The sequence below is a fragment of the Oncorhynchus kisutch genome, linkage group LG29 (genome assembly GCF_002021735.2).
Source record: "Oncorhynchus kisutch isolate 150728-3 linkage group LG29, Okis_V2, whole genome shotgun sequence".
Lineage (NCBI taxonomy): Eukaryota > Metazoa > Chordata > Actinopteri > Salmoniformes > Salmonidae > Oncorhynchus > Oncorhynchus kisutch.
Window position 1 is genome coordinate 12,317,824 of NC_034202.2, and position 25,330 is coordinate 12,343,153.

Below are 25,330 nucleotides of genomic sequence, written 5' to 3' on the forward strand. Positions count from 1 at the left end.
CTCTCTATCTCTCTGTCACAGGGTCCGAATGGTCGTGCTGGTCTTCCTGGTGCGGATGGTCTGCCAGGACCTCCAGGGACTGTCCTCATGCTGCCTGTAAGTAAATAACATTGGCTGACAGCTCTAGAATACACAGATCTAGAATATGTAGACTTCCCTGATGCTGCATGTAAGTAAATAACATGGGCTGACAGCTCTAGAATACACAGATCTAGAATATATAGACTTCCCTGATGCTGCATGTAAGTAAATAACATTATCTGACACTTCAAGAATAAGTGTATAGATATAGATCAAGAACAGAAAGTATGTCTCATGTTCAGTAATAACGCCTGTATGTTTATGCACGTGTGTACGTTCATAATTGTATATTCTATGTTGGCTTGTTGGCTATTGTGTGTGTGTGTGTGAATGTGTCTTTGTCTGGCAGACTTTCTTCTTAATCTTCCATCCTAATCATGTTCCCTTCTGTACTGCTGTTCTCAAGCTGCCGGCATATTTGTTAGGTATGTCGCACGGCTAATTCTCTCTTTGCTTCGTTGCATTACCTGATAGAATGCTGGTAATATCGATATCGGAGTTCTGTGGGGTTTGGGTCACTGTGTCCTGACCTGTGTGTGAAGTTAGCTATGTGGGATGTGTGTTTTATTGTGTCGGAGGGTATTTAGAGATCTCTGTTCTGGAACGCAAGGAGGGAGTCTCCTTCTGAATCAAATACTTTTCCTCTCTGGTCCCGCCCCGTAAATAGATAGTCCAATCAGAGAATGCTCTGCTGTAAGTCAGCACTCTAGCACCTCCTAGTTGAAGCTTTAGGAGGCTGTGGTTCCGCTCGTTCAGACTCACTCACTTCGGCTCTTCCTCGCCTCTCATTCCCCTTCTCTTCTCCCCTTCTTACTAATGAGATAATTACCTCACACTATTCCCCAATCTCCAGCCCCCCAGCCCCCGCCTTCCTCTTGTCCTCAGACTCCAGCCCAATTGACAGATATAGGAGTCTTACAGGAAGTCCTCCAGCCTCAGACAGGAAGTAGAACAGGTCTAAGTGTTCCTTCCTGTGATCACAGCTGCGAAGGCTAAAGTGAATAGCTAGCCTTTCTGTTTCTTTACTGTTCTGCTTTACTGCTGCTCCTGAGTGTGATGACTTGTCCAGATGTCCTGCTGAAGTCTCAGGAGACCGCAGAGCAGAGCAGAGCCGTCTAGGAAAGTCAGGCCAATATGTCTGGACATGAACTTAGCCTTAGTCTGGTCAAGGTGCAACTGTAAAGCACAGGCCCTTTTAAATGTTGTCATTTTGTTAAAACATGAGAGTTTAGATTTGAGTCATTTAGCAGACCGTCATGTCTAGAGCGACAACTCTAGAGCGTCTTATAACTGTGCTTTATAGCTATGCATTATACCTTTGTTATTAGTTGTAGTTGTGAGCAATAGCCATGTCAACACGTTAACTCGGGCCAAATATAGGTATGTTTGATTGTGGAGAGTTGGATAGTGTGCTTGGAAATTAGGCAGTAAGACCCTATTTGTGTGCCCCTGGTTTCTCTCTCTCTCTCTCTCTCTCTCTCTCTCTCTCTCTCTCTCTCTCTCTCTCTCTCTCTCTCTCGGCATGGTTAGATTGTCTGTGTCATGGTTTGGTTTGATTGAGAACGGTGGAACGGTGAGGCTCTCCAGGGACAAGAGAAATATCAAGAAATATAGCCTAGCTAGAGAGATGTCCCTGTGTTGAAGAAAGCAAGGTTTGCCAGCTTCATGGAATCCTGTGTTCAATGTTATTTTTTTCCCTATTTGTATAATAACAAGGTCACGGTTGTGGTGAAAAACCTTCCCCACTGTTGTGTTGTTATTCATTCCAACGGTAACAGAAACAGAAGCACATCTTTGTTGGATCATTCAACTCCAGATGTTGGTCAGAAAATGCAGGTTGCACTACGCACATATCACCACTAGATGCCAGTGTAAGCATCTGGATGGGGAAAAGGGCCATAACCAGGCAGTTGATGTATGAGCTAAGGTTTTTGCAACTGAGTACTTTTAATTGCTTTAAAAAATATATATAAATCATATTTTGATTTATTTCGACATTCTTTTTGAAGATTAGCTATTTTAGCCTGTAAGCTGACTTGACCTTTTCTTACCCCGCTGGAGTCTCTATTATTTTCTTACTCTCTGCCTTCTTGTCTGTCTCTTTGTCCATGTACCTGTATCTGCTTACGCTGGACTGTCCTCATCTGTGTTGTTAGAGATGGACAGGGGATTCAAGTTTTAATGTCACGTGCAGAAGTACAGTGAAATGCCTTTCTTGGAAGCTCCAAACCCAACAATGCAGTAATCAATATCCATGTAGCACTAAAAATAACATAAGGTAGAACATAAACACAGGAGAAATAAAAATAAGAAGTAAGAAGAACACGAGAAAGTAAGAAGCTATATATAGGATCAGTTTCAATACCATATTTACAATGTGCAGGGATACTGGAGTGATATAGGTAGATATGGATAGGGGTAAGGTGACTAGGCTTCAGGATATATGATAAACAGAGTAGCAGCAGCTGAAATGATGATTGTATGTGAGGTTGCGTGTGTTGAGTCAGTAGAAATAAAGTACAAGGGTCAACTCAGAGAGTCTGTGTAGCCATTCTGTTAACTATTTAGCAATCATATGGCTTTTGGATAGAGGCTGCTCAGGAGCCTGTTGTTGTCAGACTTACCAACCCTCTGTAGCGCCATCGAGGGCGGTGCTGTTGCCATACCAAGCAGTGATGCAGCTAGTCAAGATGCTCTCAATTTTTGAGGATTTGAGGGCCCATGCCAAACCTTTTCAACCTCCTGAGAGGGATGAGGCGCTGTCGTGCCTTCTTCATGACTGTGCGTGTTTGAGTGGACCATTTGGACACCGAGGATCTTGTAGCTCTCGATCCGCTCCACTGCAGCCCCGTCAATGTGGATGGGGGCATGCTCACCCCCCTGTTTCCTCTATTCAACAATCAGCTCTTTTGGCGTTGAGGAAAAGGTTGTTGTCCCAGCAGCACACTTCCAGGTCACTGACCTCCTCCTTGTAGGCTGTCTCATCATCACCGGTGATCAAGTATGCTACCGTCGAGTCGTCAGCGAACTTGATGATGGTGTTGGAGTTGTGTGTGGCCACGCAGTCGTAGATGAACAGGGAGTACAGGAGGGGACTAAGCACACACCCCTGTGGAGCCCCTATGTTGAAGGTCAGCATGGCGGATATGATGTTGTCTACCCTCACCATCTGGGGGCGGCCCATCAGGAAGTCCAGGATCCAGTTGCAGAGGGAGGTGTTCAGTCCCAGGGTCCTAAGCTTGGTAACGAGTTTTGAGGGCACTATGGTGTTGAACGCTGAGCTGTAGTCAATTAACATCATTCTCACACAGTGTAGATATTTCACTTATCTAGGTGGGCGAGGGCCATGTGGAGTGCGATCTGTTGGGGCGGTATGCAAATTGGAGTGGGCCTAGTGTGGCTGGGATGATGGAGTTGTGTGCCATAATGAGCCTCTCATGATTACAGATGTGAGTGCTACAGGGATGTAGTCATTGTGGCATGAAGCATTAAAGTTCTTGGGAACAGGAATGATGATGTTCAGTATAATGCGCGGGGATTACAGACTGGGACAAGGAGAGGTTGGAAATGACCGTGAATATGCCTGCCAGCTGATCTGTGCTTGCTCTGAGAACGCGTCCTGGAATACCGTCCGGCATGTTGGCCTGATTCACGTCGGACTCGGAGAGAGCGAGGTCCTCTGGGTCGGTGGGGCCCCTCACGCACGGTACGGTGCTGTTGTTGTCGATGCGTGCATAAAATGCATTGAGTTCGTCTGGAAGAGTTGGGCAGATCACGGCTGGGTCTTCCCTTGTAATCCGTCATACTTGAGTAAAAGAAAAGATGCCTTAATAGAAAATGACTCAAGTAAATAGACAAAATGCCCTTATGTTGATGACTTATTGCAAATCCAATCACGTTGATTCAACGTTATCACATTGATTTTTGGGGGTTGAAATGATGTGGAAACAACGTTGATTCACACAGTTTTTGCCCAGTGGGATGGGTCTGATTATTGGTTCTGAGTTCTGCTTTCACCTTCAGTTCCGGTTCAGTTCTGGAGGAGACTCTGGACAGAAGGGACCTCAGGTGTCTGCTCAGGAGGCTCAGATGCAAGCCATCATGCAACAGGCCAGGGTAAGGGTTACGCACACTCACGCACACACACACACACACATACACACAATTTTGTATCTCTCTTACAAAGTGCTGTTTTCTCTCTCCAGCTTGCGATGCGTGGTCCTACTGGCCCTATGGGTTTGACTGGTAGATCTGGTCCTCTGGTACGTACCAAAGTCTTCCTCAGTTTCCCCTCACAGACACACAAACACTAACCACTGTCACATACACAGCCTGAGGATAAATAATTATGGTGCTCATAGTTGATAAGATCATATTGAAATTGATGCTACAACAGTAATAGTGTTTTGGCTGTGGCCTGATCTGGGGTCTACCATGACCTTTGTGTGACCTTGTTGTGTTTGTCCTCCTCCCAGGGTTCTCCAGGTGTGTCTGGACTGAAGGGAGATTCTGGAGAGACCGGTCCTCAGGTAAGGCAGATGGAAGGTTCTAGACCACTAGAACCACTGAATGTTCTAGACCACTGGAACCACTAGAACCACTCTCCTGTAATCGCCAGCCCAAGTTCAGGGCTATGCTGTAAACACAACTTACTTTGGTTCTTTTATTAGGGTTCTTTTTTGGGGGGTAGGGTTCTCTTGTTGGGTTCTCCAGTAACATTGTTCATTGTTTCAGGGACCTCGTGGACCAATGGGTTCTCATGGACCCCTTGGGAAGCCTGGTAGAAGGGTAAGTGTAATTGGGACTCTTGCACTGGCATTTTAGTTTGGCATGCAGATTAGGATTGATTTTATTCATGTATTGTATTGCTCTTGTGTTGTATGTTCACACAGACTACTTCATGCTGAGCTCTTGACAGGTTTCTCTTTGCAAAAGGTTTCTAACCTCAAAAGGTCTTTCCTGGTTAAATAAAGAAAAAAATTAAACAACAAATAAAAAGGATTGTGCCCTTCAGGAAGGTTATTGTTGCTAGGTGTTGTAAGGTCTATATATTCTGTGTTTCCAGGGACGTGCTGGATCTGACGGAGCCAGAGGCATGCCTGGTCAGACCGGAACCAAGGGAGACAGAGGTTTCGATGGATTAGCCGGACTTCCTGGTGAGAAGGGACACAGAGTAAGTCAAACCCCTTTTCTTTTTCTTTTTTTTAATCTAGATTGTATTTTCTAGTCCAATGTTTGTGTGTCTTTGCCATTGTGATTGTCTGTGTGTGTCACTGATCTGTATTATGTTGGTTCATTTAGGGCGAAGCTGGTCCCCATGGACCTCCCGGACCCACAGGAGAGGATGGAGAGAGAGTAAGCACCACCACACATCCTATCTCCCTCCCGACATCTCTTATCATCTCTACCCAATTTTTCTCGCTCGATATTTCTTCATCCTCCTGTGTGTGTGTGTGTGTGTGTGTGTGTGTATGCGTCCGTAGGTCAGTATGTCCGTGCGGTGTGTGTGTGTCTGCGTATGTGTGATTGGTAAGTGTGTGTGATCTAAGTGTCTGCCGTCAGTCATGTAAATCAGCCATCCTCCTCACATACACCATCTCTCATCTCACACCATCACTCATCTCACACCATCACTCACTCCCCGTCTGGCTCATCCTACTGCGCTACATCTGTACTGTCCTCCTTTCCCCTCCTTTCATACCTCCTCTCCCCATCACCCTCTCTCCTCTACTCCGACCTCCCGCTTCCTGTTCTGATCATGTCACGTCCTGTTTTCAGGGAGACGATGGAGAGATTGGGCCACGTGGTCTGCCTGGTGAGCCAGTAAGTGTTGACCTTTTTTAAGATGTCTACCACCTTGTCGTTTGGTATTTTTTGGTAATTTATTCAGATCCCCATTAGCTGTTGCAAAAGCAGCAGCTGCTCTTCCTGGGGTTCCACACAAAACATGAAACATAATACAGAATGACATAAAACAGAACATCATTAGACAAGAACAGCTCAAGGGCAGAACTACATACATTTTTATAAAGGCACACGTACCCTACATATCAATGTATACACACACACTATCTAGGTCAAATAGGGTAGAGGCGTTGTGCCGCGAAGTGTTGCTTTATCTGTTTATAATAATAATAATAGGTTTGCTGTTTATTTGAGCAATATGAGATGGAAGGAAGTTCCGTGCAATAAGGGCTCTATATAATACTGTACGCTTTCTTGAATTTGGGGACTGTGAAAAGACCCCTGGTGGCAAGTCTGGTGGGATAAGTGTGTGCGTCAGAGCTGTGTGTAAGGTGTCTATGCAAACAATTTGGGATTTTCAACACTTTAATGTGTTAACTCTTAGCCAAGAGAGACTGGCGTGCATAGTGTTTATATCAGCCCTCTGACAACAATGACGAGCAAGACGTGCCGCTTTGTTCTGGGCCAGCTGCAGCTTAACTAGGTCTTTCCTTGCAGCTCTCAACCACACGATTGGACAATAATCAAGATATGACTAGAGCCTGCAGAACTTGCTTTTTGGAGTGTGGTGTCAAAAATGCAGATCATCTCTTTATTACAGACAGACCTCTGCCCATCTTTACAACCATTGAATCTTTGTGTTTTGACCATGACAGTTCACAAGCTAAGGTAACACATTAATATAGTCTCCTCAACTTGTTCAACAGCCACACCATTCATTACCAGATTCAGCTGAGGTCTAGAACTTAGGGAAGCTTAGTTTTAGAGATGTTCAGGAACAGTTTATTACTGGCCACCCATTCCAAAACAACTATAACTCTTTGTTAAGGGTTTCAGTGACTTCATTAGCTGTGGTTGGTGATGTGTATATGGGTGAATCATCAGCATACATGGACACAAATGCCGGTCATTGGTAAAAAATGGTCATTGTGACACTTGCATCTCAATAAAGCACGTGTTGACATATCTAGGAACAGGATATGACATAAAGTCCAGCTAATGGTATATGCACACAGTCTTGTACACAGCTTTAGTTATTTAGCTCACTAGCCTATATGTGAATCTGAGGGTAGATTCCTCTTGTTCACAGCCTGCTTTCCTCACGGCTGGTGGACAGGCTCCTATACGTCTACGGACGAGCTTCCCTTCCTCTCTGACAGGATTTCCCCCTGCGGAGAGGAGAAATGAGACAGGTAGAGAGGATGGGAATTCGAGGAAGAGACTGGGAGAGAATCATTAGTGGTCAATTGTGTGGTGCAGTATTTTAGACACACCACCAGGGGGTGGTACAACCACTTGTTTTCTGAAATATACTTGCTCTGAGAGGAAGGTGCTTTGAGCCATGGCACTAAGATTCGACTGTTTGAGAGCATTGAAAAGAGCAGACATCAAGAATAGTGAAATCAGTCTAGGACGGCGCAGAGCGATTCAAGAAGCCTCAAGCATGTTTTAGATGAAAATCCATTATTCATTGTTGTGACAAGCAATTTTATATCTACATTTAACAAAATTCTATATTTATTTAGTAACTTTTGAAAAAGATCCTGGTGTTGATGTTGTTTGAAACATATTTTGATCAATTGTTTCTTTCTCTCTCCAGGGACCTCGTGGTTTGCTGGGACCAAAGGGACCTCAGGGACCTCCCGGGCAACTTGTGAGTTTAGAATGCACACACACACACACACACAGACACACATACCCACACACACAGTCACACACACTTTCATTTCACACTCAAATTCAGATACAGATGTAGTGGATACGTGGATTCCCCATCGAGGGAATTCATTTCTGCAGCTCGTAGCAAAACTAACAAAAGTACAAAGTACAAACAAAAATGATGTTCATTGTCACATACACCAGAAAGGCGCAGTGAAATGTGTTCTTTTACAGGGTCTGCCATAGTAGTACGGTTCCCCTGAAGCAAACTAGGGTTAAGTGCCTTGCTCAAGGGCACAACAGCAGATTTTTTTTAATGACATCCACAGGGAAATACCACATACAACAACTCCACGACATCACAGGAAGTTGGTGGCACCTTAATTGGGGAGGATGGGCTCGTGGTAATGGCTGGAGTGAAATTATTGGAACGCTATCAAATGCGTCAAGCACATGGTGATGCCGTTCCGTTTGCTCCGGTCCAGACATTATTATGAGCCGTTCTCAGCCAGCCTCCTGTTCACTTCATACATCAGATGATAAGAAGGGCTATGGCTATAGATACGGAGCTATTAATGTCTCCCACTTTACCTTCTCTACATCATTTGATGTGAGGGAAATCTCCCCTTGTCCCGATAGCATGTTGGTTCAGATTGGGGAAGGTATCTACAGCGTATATACAATTAAAGCCGGAAGTTTACATACACCTTGGCCAAATACGTTTAAACTCAGTTTTTCACAATTCCTGACATTTAATCCTAGTAAGACTTCCCTGTCTTAGGTCAGTTAGGATCACCACTTTATTTTAAGAATGTGAATTAATGTGAATTATTTATTTCAGCTTTTATTTTTTCCATCACATTCCCAGTGGGTCAGAAGTTTACATACACTCAATTAGTATTTCGTAGCATTGCCTTTAAATTATTTAACTTGGGTCAAACATTTCTGGTAGCCTTCCACAAGCTTCCCCCAATAAGTTGGGTGAATTTTGGCCCATTCCTCCTGACAGAGCTGGTGTAACTGAGTCAGGTTTGTAAGCCTCCTTGCTCGCACACGCTTTTTCAGTTCTGCACACAAATTCTCTATGGGATTGAGGTCAATGCTTTTTGAATGCCACTCCAATCCCTTGACTTTGTTGTCCTTAAGCCATTTTGCCACGACTTTGGAAGTATGCTTGGGGTCTTTGTCCATTTGGAAGACCCACTTGCGAACAAGCTTTAACTTCCTAACTGATGTCTTGAGATGTTGTTTCAATATATCCACATAATTTTGCCACCTCATGATGCTATCTATTTTGTGAAGTGTACCTGTGAAATTGTGCTCCTGCAGCAAAGCACCCCCACAACATGATGTTGCCACCCCCGTGTTTCACGGTTGGGATAGTGTTCTTCAGCTTGCAAGCCTCCCCCTTTTTCCTCCAAACATAACGATGGTCATTATGGCCAAACAGTTCTATTTTTTTTCATCAAACCAGAGGACATTTCTCCAAAAAGTATCTTTCTCCCCATGTGCAGCTGGAAACCGTAGTCTGGCTTTTTCATGGTGGTTTTGTAGCAGTGGCTTCTTCCTTGCTGAGCCTCCTTTCAGTTTATGTCGATATAGGACTCGTTTTACTGTGGATATAAAAACTTTTGTATCTGATTCCTCCAGCATCTTGACATTGTCCTTTGCTGTTGTTCTGGGATTGATCTTCACTTTTCACACCAAAGTACGTTCATCTATAGAATAAAGAACGCTTCTCCTTCCTGAGCGGTATGACAGTGGTCCCATGGTGTTTATACTTGCGTACTATTGTTTGTGCAGATAGATGTGGTACCTTCAGGTGTTTAGAATTTGCTCCCAAGGATGAACCAGCCTTGTGGATGTCTACAATTGAGGTCTTGGCTGAGGTCTTCTGAGGTCTTGGCTGATTTCTTTAGATTTTCCCATGATGTCAAGCAAAGAGGCACTGAGTTTGAAGGTAGGCTTTGAAATACATCCACAGGTACACCTCCAATTGACTCAAATGATGTCAATTAGCCTATCAGAAACTTCTAAAGCCATGACATAATTTTCTGGAATTTTCCAAGCTGTTCAAAGGCACAGTCAACTTAGTGGATGTAAACTTCTGACCTACTGGAATTGTGATGCAGTGCATTATAAGTTACATAATCTGTCTGTAAACAATTGTTGGAAAAATGACTTGTGTCATGCTTAAAGTAGATGTCTTAACCGACTTGCCAAAACTATAGCTTGTTAACAAGACATTTGTGGAGCATAAGTGTATGTAAACTTCAGACTTAAACTGTATCCCAGTCTATTACTGAAGCCCTCCCCATCTTTATGTCCTTATTCTCTGTGTGTTAACCTGAGTGTGTGCTTTATGCATTGAATAGAGGCTTCATCTCATCTGTGTGTGTTACAGGGTGTGACTGGAATGGATGGCCACCCTGGACCCAAAGGAAACATTGTAAGTTATGTGGCAGCGTGTAGAAACGATCTGCTGGATTTGCTCCTGACACACACACACGCACGAACACACACACACACACACACACACACACACACACACACACACACACACACACACACACACACACACACACACACACACACACACACACACACACACACACACACATACTGACTCGATCTATCCCCCAGGCTCACACCATTTCCTTACCTTGCTTCCAGTCAATTTCCCCATCAAATGCACACTGTTGTTTCATAAAGACCCATTCACTTTCTCCCACACCCCCACAGTGTGAAGACTCTCTTGCCATCTAATGAAGAATAGACCGAATGTACTGTCCTGTTAGAGTCAAGTCCTCCATGGCCGTCTGTGTTATTCCGGGACCATTTAGTAGGAGCAGTGTATCCATAATGAGAGAATACCTGGCTGGAGAAGACAGTTTCTCCGCTGGGGATGCTCCAATTAGGGAGAGAGATGGAAGATCCACAGTCTTTTCCCAGCCGCTCCCCAAACAGGGAACGTAATTGATTGTCAATTATCTGCGAGGCGTTTGAGTTTGAGGTTCAGCGTTTACTTTTGTTAGGAGAGAGTGTGCGTGAAGGAGACTGAGAGAGAGTGCGTGAAGGAGACTGAGAGAGAGTGCGTGAAGGAGACTGAGAGAGTGTGTGTGAAGGAGACTGAGAGAGAGTGCGTAAAGGAGACTGAGAGAGTGTGTGTGAAGGAGACTGAGAGAGTGTGTGTGAAGGAGACTGAGAGAGTGTGTGTGAAGGAGACTGAGAGAGTGTGTGTGAAGGAGACTGAGAGAGTGTGCGTGAAGGAGACTGAGAGAGTGTGCGTGAAGGAGACTGAGCGGATTGTGTGTGAAGGAGTCTGAGAGAGTGTGTGTGAAGGAGACTGAGAGAGTGTGTGTGAAGGAGACTGAGAGAGTGTGTGTGAAGGAGACTGAGCGGATTGTGTGTGAAGGAGACTGAGAGAGTGTGTGTGGCAGAGGGGAGGTGTTTATGTGTTTGTTTGAAAGAGAGAGGTCGAGAGCAGGTGGTGTGTGTGTGTGTGTGTGTGTGTGTGTGTGTGTGTGCGTGCGTGCGTGCGTGCGTGCGTGTGTTCCCTCCAGCTAGAACAGGCTACAAAAACACACCGGCCCGTGGGAGTTATGTCTGTGTGGAAGAAAGTAATAATGTAGTGATATTTGACTCAATCAAAAGTCCACTCACTACACTAGATTCTTCATGAATTTACCCTCCGCTATATTCGGGTGCCGGCATTTAGTCGTCTCTTAAAGCTGCTCTGTCCTCATGTGTCTGACTGACACCTGGTGATGTCCTGTGGATGAATGTGAACGAGGTGTTGTCTCCATCATAGGGACCCCAAGGAGAGCCTGGCCCCAGTGGACAGCAAGGAAACCCTGGTGCTCAGGTCAGTATGATAATCTTAGGATTCCTATTGGACAGGGTATGAGATTACAGCCTTCATTTGGTTCGTCATTGTATGGTCATGCCCACTAAGGCATTTTGACATTAGTCCATTGGTCGGATTTTCTGTCGCTCTTGGACGTTCCTGTCTCATCCTCCAGTGAGTTTGTGCTGACAATGTCCGTCCTCTCTCTCTACAGGGACTTCCAGGTCCTCAGGGAGCCATCGGGCCCCCTGGAGATAAGGTAAGGGCCCTGGCCACTTAAAACATGTAACTACACCATTGTGCGATGTGAGCAGTATTGTGGCTCTACTGTCTGTCACCTGAGTATCTCGGACTTCCCTTCTCCGCTCTCCACAGGGTCCTACCGGAAAACCAGGACTGCCAGGAATGCCCGGAGCTGACGGACCCCCGGTAAGTGTGTGAACTAACTCTCCCGAACACACTCCCCACCCCCTCGCAGGGAACACCTATGCTGTCGCCAGGTGGTCCGTGGAAGATGGCAGGTGGTGGGTGTGAGAGAGAGAAAGGTGTGTGTGTGTGTGTGCATGTGACAGACAGAGTGAGAAAGTGAGTGCGAGAAAGAGTGGAAGTATGGAAGACGGAATGGAAGAGAGAGCGAGAGCTCGATGAGAGCAGCGTCTGTCGCTGTATCCCCCCATGAAGCCCGTGATCCTCCTTGGCCTTGATATCTATGTAGAGTGGAAATGCCACTCGCTCCCTCTTTCAACTCCCTTCTTCTCCCCCCTCTCCCCTTTTCTCTGTTCTATTTGCTGCCTCTTAGTGTTCATCCACCCCCCCCCCCCCCTCTCTCTCTCTCATATCTGAAACCATATCATTTGATAGTTATGCCACCCTCTTCCCCTCTTTCTTCTGTAGGCTTCTATTTTCTGCCGCTTAAGTCTCCTCTCATCCCTCTCTCTCTCTCTCTCTCTCTCTCTCTCTCTCTCTCTCTCTCTCTCTCTCTCTCTCTCTCTCTCTCTCTCTCTCTCTCTCCTGAAACCCTATCAGTGGACGTATTACAGCTTGGTTATCTCAAGGGAACATAATCAATTTCCCTCGGCCCTTTTTCACTCGACATGCTAAGTGGTGTGTGCGTGTGTGTGTGGTGTTCTATAACAGCCCATAGTGCTTGTAAAATACTAGGCATTAAAGAGACATCCAAAAATCTGACTAAACTCTGAAGGCTTTTATTCCAAATGGCCTTTTCCACTGTCATACAGTACAGCCTGGCTTTGTTTTACTGTGCGATATGTTGTAGTGTTTATGATCGTGTGCTAATTATCCCGGGACTACCGTTCATTTTGCTGTTAATAATTCATAGGGTCACCCTGGAAAGGAAGGACCCAACGGAGAGAAAGGACATTTGGTAAGCTTCTCTTTATAGGTTATTATGTTCTTGTTCGTTGTCTTTTTCATCAGCATCTGTTCCCTCCCTTTGTCTTTTACTTGGAGTTCTTTCTCTCTCTTTCTCTCTCTTTCTCTCTCTGATTCTCTCTTTCTCTCTCTTTCTCTCTCTGATCTCTCTTTTCTCTCTTTCTCTCTCTTTTTCTCTCTTTCTCTCTCTTTCTCTCTCTTTCTCTCTCTTTTTCTCTCTTTCTCTCTCTTTCTCTCTCTGATTCTCTCTTTCTCTCTCTTTCTCTCTCTGATTCTCTCTTTCTCTCTCTTTCTCTCTCTGATTCTCTCTTTTTCTCTCTTTCTCTCTCTTTCTCTCTCTGATTCTCTCTTTTTCTCTCTTTCTCTCTCTTTCTCTCTCTTTTTCTCTCTTCTCTCTCTTTCTCTCTCTTTCTCTCTCTTTCTCTCTCTTTCTCTCTCTTTTTCTCTCTGATTCTCTCTCTTTCTCTCTCTTTCTCTCTGATTCTCTCTCTTTCTCTCTCTTTCTCTCTCTTTCTCTCTCTTTCTCTCTCTGATTCTCTCTTTCTCTCTCTGATTCTCTCTCTTTCTCTCTCTTTCTCTCTCTGATTCTCTCTCTTTCTCTCCTCTTTCTCTCTCTTTCTCTCTCTGATTCTCTCTCTTTCTCTCTCTGATTCTCTCTCTTTCTCTCTCTTTCTCTCTCTGATTCTCTCTGATTCTCTCTCTTTCTCTCTCTTTCTCTCTCTGATTCTCTCTCTTTCTCTCTCTTTCTCTCTCTTTCTCTCTCTGATTCTCTCTCTTTCTCTCTCTGATTCTCTCTCTTTCTCTCTCTTTCTCTCTCTGATTCTCTCTGATTCTCTCTCTTTCTCTCTCTGATTCTCTCTGATTCTCTCTCTTTCTCTCTCTTTCTCTCTCTTTCTCTCTCTGATTCTCTCTCTTTCTCTCTCTTTCTCTCTCTTTCTCTCTTTTTCTCTCTCTTTCTCTCTCTTTCTCTCTCTGATTCTCTCTTTTTCTCTCTCTGTATCTCTCTCTCTGTATATCTCTGCCTCTATCTCACTCCCTGTATTTTTCGCTGGTATTCCTCACCTGGATTTTGGACATTGAATTTGAATAAATATAAATGACTCTCCGTAACAAGCTTCTATCCACACATTGATCTTCTCGCAGGGTCCCACTGGCTCTCAAGGTCCAATCGGTTATCCCGGTCCCCGAGGTGTGAAGGTGAGTTTTACGCCCCAATGTCCCCCCCCCCCGGCCTAATTAACTCCTAATACACGACCCCATCCTTGGAGCACATGATATCAATGGCGCTCTCCCATTGGTCTGATCTGTCATTAGGTGAAGCACTCTAATCCTTAGTCCCCGCTGTCTTTTGAATGCTAATGTGGAATGAACTGAACCTGTACGTTTGTGTGCGATAAAATAGGCCTGGTTAGCGGTTATGCTGTGGACCAGACATAATGTTAGAGTAGGATTTTGGACTGAAGAACCCCCCCCCCCATCTGTTACATGCGGATAGAGTCAATACTACAGGATATCACAAACCTGTTTTCCCCCAATTACCTTCTGTGACCAGAAGCACTTATTCAGGCTCGTAAAACCAGCGCCGCTCGTCGTAGCTCAGTTGAGAGGGTCAGGGTTGATGGGCCGGGTGGCTGAGATAAGCACGCGTGGCTGTAGCTCGCATTCCCACTCTCTCGATGGCCCCGGGAGGGATCCCACTGGTGCTTGATCCTCAGCAATGACTAGCTGATTTAAGCAGAGACACATGAAGGCAGGCGGACTCCCATCAAATGGCCCCTCCAGGGAGGGGTTAAGGGGCCAAATGAATTACACCACCCACTGACTGTGTGTGTGAGGTTGGCGGATGCTCGTGCCTCTTGGCGTGTGCTCCCCGAAAGCGCTCCACAGCAGTTACCCTCTGCGTGTTGGAGACAACGGGCTCGGCGACTGATGCTGGTTAAATGAAAGTACAACCGATGTATTTGGGAGTAAAGATAGATATAGGAGGAGAAGGATGCTATTGGTTTCCGGCACCACAGGGTACCATCAATTCTGCTCCTATACTATAAAATTCCACCCCAGGCAAATACCTTTGTTATCATCGAGCTCCAATCGAGATCATTCTTTATAGAGTTTAATGAGAAATGGCATGCTTAGTTATCCTTCAGCCTTCGTTGAGTGTGTTAGTGTTTTAAGCATTCAGATCCAGTTCAGTGTTTGATACTAATGTCTCTCTCTCTCTCTCTCTCTCTCTCTCTCTCTCTCTCTCTCTCTCTCTCTCTCTCTCTCTCTCTCGAACCAGGGAGCCGACGGTGTACGAGGCCTGAAAGGAGGAAAGGGGGAAAAGGTACGACATTAGCGTGCGCGTGTGTCCGATCTTCTGTTCGAGTGGTCTAATGAAAAATGCATCAGTCACACATGATAATAATGACAGTGATGATGGTTCTAACAATGATGGTGACGATGAAGGTGGCGATAAGGGTGATGGTATATGTTGCCGAAACCCATAAATGTCAGGCTGTCCTACTTCTCTTTCGGGAAAATAAGATCTAGAGTTTCTATGGCAACAGGGACTGCCCAAAGCAATTTTACAGGTGTGTGAGAGAGTGAGAGGGATGTGTGTTTTTTGTGTTTGTTTGTGAATGCCTTCGTGAGGGCGGATATGGCTTTTCACTGCTCTCCAAAACAAATGACCACATTCTCAACACCTTTCACTGTCTCCCCCTCCTTTGTCTTGTTCATTTCTTTCTTTCTCTCAGGGAGAAGATGGATTCCCTGGCTTCAAGGGAGATATGGGAATCAAGGGTGACAGGGTGAGGAATTTACTTTTTTAAACTTTTGTTCTAGTTTTTTTGGTCAAATGCCGTCCACATATCTGGACGTCGCACAACATAATATCCAACAGAGTTTAAGCAACTACTTTCATCAGTCTGGCAGGGATTTAGTGTTCCTTTGACAGGCTTATGACGAAGGGTACAGTAAAACCCAGTCTGACTTTGAAAAGTGATGGAAACGTTAGGCTAGTTGTCATTGGCTAGTTTCCATTGGCTGAGGATTTTGGCTAGTGCACAGTTGATCCTAAAGTTCTCTGGTCCAATAGGAGGTGACCTTTACTCAAACTGTTCAATGGTATTGATCCCCTACTGTCTCTCTGCCCCCCCACCCCCCCCCCCACCCCCGGTTGGCCCAAAGGAATTATGGGTAATGAGCAAGCACTGACCAAACGTCTCTGTTGCCAGTTCTGTGTGTGTGTGTGTGTGTGTGTGTGTGTGTGTGTGTGTGTGTGTGTGTGTGTGTGTGTGCGTGCGTGCGAGCTAGTGTGTGTGAGCTGTTTCCGTTTGCGTGTGTGTGTTCCTATCAATCCCCCTCTTCCGTCTCTCCAATTACCACTTGACGTCTAGCCGACCTCTCTGAGATTAATAGACCAGAGAACTGGCAGGTAAAGACAGAAATAGAAGCCCTCTCAAAGCGTACAGTGTCAGTCAGAGATTTACGTTAGACTGTTCAAGTCACCTCAATACCCGTCGACAGGGAGACACAAGGAGTAGCTCTGGCCCCTACTTTAAACACGATACCCTCAACCCCTGAACAGGCCATCTTGAGAGGAGGAGGGAGGGAGAGAGAGAGGAGAGAGTGATGAGAGAGAAATCGATGAGAGGAGCTTAAACCCCTTCAAAATAGAGAGAGCGAAAAAGACAAGGGGCTTCAGCCTGTCTTCCTCTGGAGATGTAGCAGCTGGGGATGCGAGGAGAGGAGAGGGATTTTAGAGAGGGAAGAGAGGAGAATACAGGGGGAAGAGAGGAGAAGAGAGAGGGAAGAGAGGAGAGGGATTTTAGAGGGGGAAGAGAGGAGAAGAGAGAGGGAATAGAGGAGAGGAGGGGGAAGAGAGAAGAGAGGAGAGGGATTTTGGAGGGGGAAGAGAGGAGAAGAGAAGGGGAAGAGAGGATAAGAGAGGGATTTTAGAGGGGGAAGAGAGGAGAAGAGAGAGGGATTTTAGATGGGGAAGAGAGAGGGAATAGAGGAGAGGAGAGGGATTTTAGAGGGGGAAGAGAGGAGAAGAGAGGAGAAGAGAGAGGGATTTTAGAGGGGGAAGAGAGGAGAAGAGAGAGGGATTTTAGAGGGGGAAGAGAGGATAAGAGAGAGGGATTTTAGAGGGGGAAGAGAGGATAAGAGAGAGGGATTTTAGAGGGGGAAGAGAGGAGAAGAGAGAGGGATTTTAGAGGGGGAAGAGAGGAGAAGAGAAAGGGATTTTAGAGGGGGAAGAGAGGAGAAGAGAGAGGGATTTTAGAGGGGGAAGAGAGGATAAGAGAGAGGGATTTTAGAGGGGGAAGAGAGGAGAAGAGAGAGGGATTTTAGAGTAGGTAGCGAGGAGAAGAGAGAGGGATTTGAGAGTAGGTAGAGAGGAGAAGAGAGAGGGATTTTAGAGTAGGTAGAGAGGAGAAGAGAGAGGGATTTGAGAGGGGGAAGAGAGGAGATAAGAGATGGATTTGAGAGGGGGGAAGAAAGGAGAAGAGAGAGGGATTTGAGAGGAGAAGAGAGAGGGATTTGAGAGGGGGAAGAGAGGAGATAAGAGATGGATTTGAGAGGGGGGAAGAAAGGAGAAGAGAGAGGGATTTGAGAGGAGAAGAGAGAGGGATTTGAGGGGGGGAAGAGAGGAGAAGAGAGAGGGATTTGAGAGAGCCCTGTTCTCGAGAGGAGAGGAGGCAGGAGGCTCCCGGCATGGACCGGAATGTAATTGTCGACTTGTGTTGTGTGCTTATGAGTGTGCGTGAGTTAGAGAGCGAGAACTGCTTCTGTTTGATTAACTTTTTAGCATGAGTTACAACGTGTGAGTGTCAAGCTGGAAGAGACAGAGTCTTTGTGATTACTGTGATGTGTTTGTGCATATGTAAGTGGGCACATACGTGTGAAGTGTGTGTGTGTGTGTTTGACGGCGAGTCTACGGGGGACTGTTCATGGGTCCACTGGGTCGGCACGGTAAAAATTGTCAGAGCCAGTTTGTACCCTGCCGTTTAGAGTTGTGCTCTGCCTTATAGCAGCCTCAGCACAGCACCACTAACCCACCAGAGGATGCATACACTTAAACAGGGAGGAAATAAAAGTCCTCTTATATCACACAGTCAGCTTGACAGACAGAGAGCAGGGGAAATGGCCTCATTTGATTCTTTGAGCAGTTACCGAGCATCAGAGACTGAGCTGCTCGACACTCACTGTCTGAAGGGCTGGACCCGGAGGAGCAGGGGTCATAACTGAAACGGGGACTGAAACGGTGGCATGACTGAAACGGGGACTGAAACGGTGTGAGGATGAGACGGTGTCATGCCTGAAACGGGGACTGAAACGGTGTGAGGATGAGACAGTGTCATGACTGACACGGGGACTGAAACGGTGTGAGGATGAGATGGTGTCATGACTGAAACTGGGACTGAAACGGTGTGAGGATGAGACGGGGTCATGACTGAAACAGGGACTGAAACGGTGTGAGGATGAGACAGTGTCATGACTGAAACGGGGACTGAAACGGCGTGAGGATGAGACGATGTCATGACTGAAACGGGAACTGAAACGGCGTGAGGATGAGACGGTGTCATGACTGAAACGGGAACTGAAACGGCGTGAGGATGAGACGGTGTCATGACTGAAACGGGGACTGAAACGGCGTGAGGATGAGACGATGTCATGACTGAAAAAGTGTTTGGAACAATCTGAGGACGATATTTCAGTTTGCTGGGCCTGTAAGAGCAGGTGTCATGACAGTGACTGGAGTGATGTGGATATGGTAGTGCATTCTGAAGGACCTGGGAAGCAGGTGTCATGGCTCTATTATATGACATGACACGATACACTCGTGGAAAAAAGGGTTCCAAAAGGGTTCTTTGGCTGTCCGCTTACAATAACCTTTTTGGTTCCAGGTAAAAACCATTTTTGGGTCCAGGTAGAGCCCTTTTGGGTTCCATGTAGAACTCTCTGTGAAAAGGGTTCTATATGGAACCAAAAACATTTATTCAAAGGGTTCTCCTATGGAGAAAACCCCCCAAAAACGTTTAGGTTTTAGATATCACCTTTTTTCTAAGATATGAACATGGCGTTATTGATGCACTGGCCCCTCAAAGAGGGGATGATTCGAATAGTAAATCAACCACATGAAAAGCCACAATAAGTGAATCTAGGATACAACATGATACAACATGAGAAATAGTATGACACAATATGAGGTTCCCCTGACAACCTGGTTATGTGTGTTATCCAGGGTGAGCTGGGACCTGCAGGACCCAGAGGAGAGGACGGACCTGAGGGGCCAAAGGGTCGCTCTGGTCTCCCTGGAGACGCTGGCCCTCTCGGACCCAACGGAGAAAAGGTGAGTCGTCTTTGCCCTTGTGACAAACTTCACATTCACTGTGAAACCAAGTGTTTAGGATCTGAACACATAACTCAACACTTTTCTGTAACAATTCTTAAACACAGCAAGGGATTCAGAATTTCAATGAGAACACGTCACAGTGTTTAAACCTGCAAGTCACAATACTCTGGATTGTGAAGTGAATAGTAAGTTCTATCGGAATATAGGCAACAATTGGAATATTTTTATCACCTACAACCTGCACTCAGAATGACTGCTATGGTGAAATAGTTACCAAACAATACTTAAACCACTGAAACTGGAACAACCATCTCAGTAATGGGTGCAATAACTCCAACCCCCTTACAGATTGCATTAGTTTAGAAAAATGTATACGATCAATCGACCAATATGTATGAGGAAACATAGATATTAAAACAACTATTCTAAAAATCCATTTGCAACAAAGCATGCTGGGAAATATGATAATGTTGCCCCTCCCACGTACTCTGAGAGACAATAGGAAAGTAAACACTAGTTTATAAAATCTGAACACTTAGGAGATATACAGTTCTCCTGATTTGAAACTGACAGGAAAAAGCTGACTATCATGTTTAATCTTGCATTTTAAACGCCTGTGTTTAAGATGAGAAGACTTTTAAAACACTGACTATACACATGTAGGGTATTTTCTATCTATAACCAGTGAAACACTGAAGTGACTTATTTCTATGAATTAAAACAAGGACAATTCGTTTTATAGCTTTAAGACAAAGTAGTTGCGAGATGTTTAATTTTCCTTAGTATAGTGTGTCTCTCTCTACTGTAATTTAATCATTGGGAATCAGAATAATTTAATAGAATTCCCCAGAGAAACTATCTTAAGAAGTGGAACGTAGAGAGAGACAGTTTTCTCTTCCCACTTCCAGCCCACATCTAGCAGGATGAGGGTGTAAAACAAAACAGAATGGCTTCAGATTGGCCTGACCCAGAAAAGGGGGGAATAGAAAAGACAAGGGAAATAGATGGAGGAGATACACAAGACTTAATGAATACTTAAACCCATGACATTCAAGCAAAGTCACTTTGCGACAACTGTAGATGCACAAAAAGGCGTTTAGAAATAAATGGGTTTCATTGATTGATATACTGATGGTGACTTTGTTTTGTGTTCCTCTCTCTCAGGGCAAACTGGGTGTTCCAGGGTTGCCAGGATACCCCGGAAGACAAGGGCCAAAGGTAAGTCCCCTTTTCCTCCCAGAATCCCTTTCTCTGTCTTTATCATAGTGGACACTTCAAGGAGGCACACCTGAAGGACCCCTTGTTTGAACATGGCGTTATTGATGCACTGGCCCTGACTGCCCAGCGGGGCACCGCTCTGACGCTGGCGGGGCGCAGGGAGGTCATGTTTGAACCTCCCGGATCAAAGGGGGCAGGATTTAGCCATGCCTTTTGGTGTCAGACAGACGCCCACTGAACGGGCGCTGCCCAAAATGCGTCACTGCTGCCTACAACAGCACTTTCACTTTACACCACTCAGCGTCTTTGTTGCTCGCCTTTGACGAACATGGGATTTAATCTCTTTTGTCTCTCTCTCTCTCTCTCTCTCTCTCTCTCTCTCTCTCTCTCTCTCTCTCTCTCTCTCTCTCTCTATCCCTCCTTTCTTTTTTTATCAACACAGGGATCTCAGGGATTCCAAGGTTTCCCCGGAGCCAACGGAGAGAAAGGAGCAAGGGTAGGGAGTCGAGAAAAGCGCACCTGTCAAATGTTTTGATGCTTAGTATTAGTATCCTTACGTTTGAAGTTATAGTTGCATGTCTGCTCTACATACCTACAGAACAACTCTGTGGATGTGTGAGCCGGCCCAGTGCATTTCACTTTGAAGTTTTAGCCTGTCCACCGCTTAAGAGTTTTGGATCAATACTGAATCAGACCAATGGAGACGGGGTTTATTGTCTCTCTAGTGCGAATTCAAAAGACACAGGAAAAAGATTAAACCAAGGACATAAAGACTGTTTTATTCCTTCTTCATTACCATCCTCACATAAGAGAATTGAAAATCACCACAAAGGTCATTTATCACATTGTACAGTACTCGGAGACGGGTCGTTCGTTTGGTCTGGAGAGTAATGTTTTGTTTTGTGTCCCTCAACGTACGATACAGAAAGCTTTTCATCTTCTGTGGCTAAAACATGAGCCTTTATGAGGCAGAAAGCCTAACTCTTCGACGTAGAGCGATGGTCGTCACATTACCATAGTTTCAAAACCCACACACAGCCATAATCCTTTTCTTCGTTCATTTGACGTACAGCAAGGAAATACGGCCTCATATTGCTCTGAAATCGTGGAGATATGCCTTATTATATAGCATTGTTTTGCCGATCTACCTCACTGTTCTCTCGCCCAATAACAGTTTTCAATATGTAAAGCCGTGTATCTAGTTTCATTATGAAAAACTATTTTCAAATTTAAAACGTATATAAACATCTTGGCCTTTATTCGCTCCCTTGAGACAAAGAAGAAGAAAGAGTCTTAGCATAGATAGATGAATACATAATGTTTAAATGTAAGTCATTTAGTAGACACTCTCATCTAGAGGGACCCAGAGCGACAGTTGAATGAGGAATAGGTCTCAATGCTAGTTGAAGTAGCCGTGGTGACAGTGCGAATGGGACCTATTTATGCTACAGGTCTAGTTGATCTGACTGGTTAGATAGGTCAGGGCGGTCTCAAATTCATTACCATGGCGACCTGTGACCTCTGCCCTCTGTATTTGTTATGGTTCCTCACAGGGACTTGCAGGGAAGGCTGGCCCAAGAGGACAGAGAGGACCAACGGTAAGTCTTGGACCTCCACTATCCACTGGCGATATCCACTGGCGATATACTGTAGGTAACCATGACAACTGTGTGTCCAGGTGACACAGGTTATGGTTTATTACCTTGACCCTCCAATAGGAGGTTAAGTGAATGAAAGGAGGACATCCTCTAATGGTGAAGGATATCTTCAGAGTGTTGTATCTACTTTATTGGTATTCCTCCCTCCTGACGTTCCCTCCTCTTTTTCTTTCTCTCCTCCCAGGGACCTCGTGGAGAGAGGGGACCAAGGGGACCAACAGGAAAAGCTGGACCAAAGGTGAGTTAGGGTGTCTTCCAATATGACATGGCTGACGTAATGCCTCACTATCATACAGTGGTATGATCTTGTCTGTCATTGGCTGAGTCCATTCTGACCACTTCCTGTTTCCTCCCTGTCTCCCAGGGTACCTCAGGAAGTGACGGCCCTCCAGGACCTCCCGGTGAGAGGGTATGTACTAGAGCATCCCTCACTCAAATACCTATTCATCTGTATCAATATGATCCATTTCCAATAGTGGTTATTGAGTTGTTATTGATAACTGATTGATTGACTGTATCGTCTGCTTGTGTGTTTCAGGGTCTTCCAGGGCCTCAGGGGCCAACAGGATTCCCCGGACCAAAGGGCCCACCCGTAAGACCCCCCCCATCCCCCCCAAACAAATGACAACACAACACATAGTGTTTTAACGGTGGACTGGTGCGTATGTGTGGCTTTACTGAGGTTATCTTCCTGTGTTTTCAGGGCCCCGCCGGGAAAGATGGTCTGCCCGGACACCCTGGACAGAGAGGCGAGACTGTGAGTGAACACGCTGCTGTTGAAGCCCTGTCCCTAGTGTCACAGGCCAGAGTTTCACTTTTCCCGAACCTTACGCGTACAACCTTCTTATACCGCTCTCATTCTCTCTTCTCCTCGCAGGGTTTCCAAGGCAAGACGGGCCCACCTGGACCCCCAGGAGTGGTCGGACCTCAGGTGAGTTCCGCCACAATACTAACACACACATATCCCGCTGGATCATATCTCTCTGTGGTACTGGGAGGGGAAAAACACACCCAATACAATACCTTTCAGTGGCCTGGCCTGGCCTCGTCAACAGGTAGACGTGGCACGGAGCATGTTGGTATCGGAGTAGTAGTTGACTGATGAGCTAATAAGTAGCGCGGCGCGACTCACATCGTGTCAACGCGGTCTGCACTCTGAATTAGTCCCCGGTTAGAGGGAGAGGATGGAAACCGGAAGTGTTCGGCCGAGCTACTAAGATTATTTCTGATGGTGGGCAGGATGTGTAGGGTGTTACAAGAGTGTGATAAGGGTGACTTGCAGGTGTCGTAAGGCAGTCATAGTGAGTTTTAGCTGTGTTTGTTGTCTACCCAGAAGGGATTTTCTCCTATCCTTATCTGGTTAGATAGGTGACTGTCAGAGTGTTGTTTATCCTCTTAGATATTAGCACTAGGCTGTTCATTCATTATGCATGCTTAGTCAACAACCATTTCCACCAAAGAGCTTCTCTCCTAATGCTAATTGAGAACATTATATGCATTGATGCTATTATTCTGGCAGATGGATGACGCCTTCATGGAGTGACTAGCGAATACCGGGGGTTGGCTGCCTCCCACTCTCTCACACTCTGTCACCCTATGCTCATACTGTGCAGACACCCTGCTTCACTTTGTTGTCTTATTCATATAATCGCACTCACTCCTTCTCTCTGTTTCTCTCTCTCTCCTTCTCTCTGTTTCTCTCTCTCTCCTTCTCTCTGTTTCTCTCTCTCTCCTTCTCTCTGTTTCTCTCTCTCTCCTTCTCTCTGTTTCTCTCTCACTCCTCTCTGTTTCTCTCTCTCTCCTTCTCTCTGTTTCTCTCTCTCTCCTTCTCTCTGTTTCTCTCTCTCTCCTTCTCTCTGTTTCTCTCTCTCTCCTTCTCTCTTTCTCTCTCTTTCTCCATCCACAGGGCCCCACAGGTGAGACTGGTCCAATGGGAGAACGTGGCCACCCCGGACCCCCAGGCCCACCCGGTGAGCAGGGTCTTCCTGGATCTGCTGGCAAAGAGGGAGCTAAGGGAGACCCAGGTCCCGCTGGCCCGGCTGGTAAGGACGGTCCCCCTGGTCTGAGAGGGTTCCCAGGAGAGAGAGGTCTACCCGGACCAGTGGTAAGTAGCACACACACACCTCACATCATTTCTGTCTTATCTCTATTGGGGATAAATACGATTCAGATCAACCCCCCCCCAAAAATACAAAAATGGCTGCCTTTGTTGTGTTAACCTGAGGAGATTCCCACACCAGGATTCTGGGATAGATAGAGGGGGGGTCTGCCCGGTGCTAAACCAAGGCGGAGGTGCATGGTGCTTCCTCTAAAAGTTTGTGTCTCTCTGTCTCTCGACAGGGGGCTCACGGCCTGAAAGGGAATGAAGGCCCCGGCGGCCCGCCGGGACCTGCTGTGAGTACACACATCCACCAACATCCTCTCTTCAACTCTCACTTCCTGTACTTCCATCACTCACACTCGCCATCAATATTTCTCTCTCCGTCGTTATCTCCCTTTCTTTTTTCCCTATTTTTTCTCTCTTTATTTCGTATACACACTTACTGTGGGAATACGGTTGACAGCTGAGCGCATCAGTTGCATTAAGATGCTGCACGTCATGTGCCAGTGATACTCATCGTTTGTTAATTAGTCACGCAGCACAGGCTTCCACCTACTTAGTAGATTTGCGTGACTTTCAGGTTCTACTCTAAACACGTTGCATGTACCTGTCAAAGGCACAAGGCGAGACCCAATTGCAGACACACAGGAGGCAGATGGTTGGAGTCTTACAATGTTTATTAATCCAAAGGGGGTAGGCAAGAGAATGGTCGTGGACAGGCAAAAAGGTCAAAACCAGATCAGAGTCCAGGAGGTACAGAGTGGCAGACAGGTCAGGTCAGGGAGGTACAAAGTCCAGAAGCAGGCAAGGGTCAAAACTGTGAGGACTAGAAAAAGGAGAATGCAAAAAGCAGGAGAACGGGAAAAAAACGCTGGTCGACTTGGAAACATACAAGACGAACTGGCACAGAGAGACAGGAAACACAGGGATAAATACACGGGGGAAAATAAGCGACACCTGGAGTGAGGTGGAGACAATCACAAGGACAGGTGAAACAGATCAGGGCGTGACAGTACCTGATGTAGACTAGTACGCCCTGGATTTACAGAAAGTGTAGAGGTATCAAGGTA

General features: G+C 45.8%; 1 protein-coding gene across 2 annotated transcripts in view; it reads left to right on the forward strand.

Annotated features, from left to right (window-relative positions):
• LOC109873567 (collagen alpha-1(XI) chain) overlaps positions 1 to 25,330 on the forward strand; it is a 127,866-nt gene that overhangs the window by 80,482 nt on the left and 22,054 nt on the right. For both annotated transcript variants that reach the window (XM_031809600.1, XM_031809601.1), the window contains exons 12-39: positions 22 to 96; positions 4,105 to 4,197; positions 4,287 to 4,343; positions 4,557 to 4,610; positions 4,816 to 4,869; positions 5,147 to 5,254; positions 5,383 to 5,436; positions 5,860 to 5,904; positions 7,646 to 7,699; positions 10,109 to 10,153; positions 11,516 to 11,569; positions 11,766 to 11,810; positions 11,927 to 11,980; positions 12,891 to 12,935; positions 14,087 to 14,140; positions 15,225 to 15,269; positions 15,682 to 15,735; positions 19,173 to 19,280; positions 20,448 to 20,501; positions 20,944 to 20,997; positions 22,055 to 22,099; positions 22,344 to 22,397; positions 22,524 to 22,568; positions 22,698 to 22,751; positions 22,863 to 22,916; positions 23,037 to 23,090; positions 24,066 to 24,263; positions 24,500 to 24,553. In XM_031809600.1, the coding sequence (XP_031665460.1) occupies positions 22 to 96; positions 4,105 to 4,197; positions 4,287 to 4,343; positions 4,557 to 4,610; positions 4,816 to 4,869; positions 5,147 to 5,254; positions 5,383 to 5,436; positions 5,860 to 5,904; positions 7,646 to 7,699; positions 10,109 to 10,153; positions 11,516 to 11,569; positions 11,766 to 11,810; positions 11,927 to 11,980; positions 12,891 to 12,935; positions 14,087 to 14,140; positions 15,225 to 15,269; positions 15,682 to 15,735; positions 19,173 to 19,280; positions 20,448 to 20,501; positions 20,944 to 20,997; positions 22,055 to 22,099; positions 22,344 to 22,397; positions 22,524 to 22,568; positions 22,698 to 22,751; positions 22,863 to 22,916; positions 23,037 to 23,090; positions 24,066 to 24,263; positions 24,500 to 24,553 (1,764 nt within the window). The remainder of the gene's footprint in view (positions 1 to 21; positions 97 to 4,104; positions 4,198 to 4,286; positions 4,344 to 4,556; positions 4,611 to 4,815; positions 4,870 to 5,146; positions 5,255 to 5,382; positions 5,437 to 5,859; positions 5,905 to 7,645; positions 7,700 to 10,108; positions 10,154 to 11,515; positions 11,570 to 11,765; positions 11,811 to 11,926; positions 11,981 to 12,890; positions 12,936 to 14,086; positions 14,141 to 15,224; positions 15,270 to 15,681; positions 15,736 to 19,172; positions 19,281 to 20,447; positions 20,502 to 20,943; positions 20,998 to 22,054; positions 22,100 to 22,343; positions 22,398 to 22,523; positions 22,569 to 22,697; positions 22,752 to 22,862; positions 22,917 to 23,036; positions 23,091 to 24,065; positions 24,264 to 24,499; positions 24,554 to 25,330) is intronic.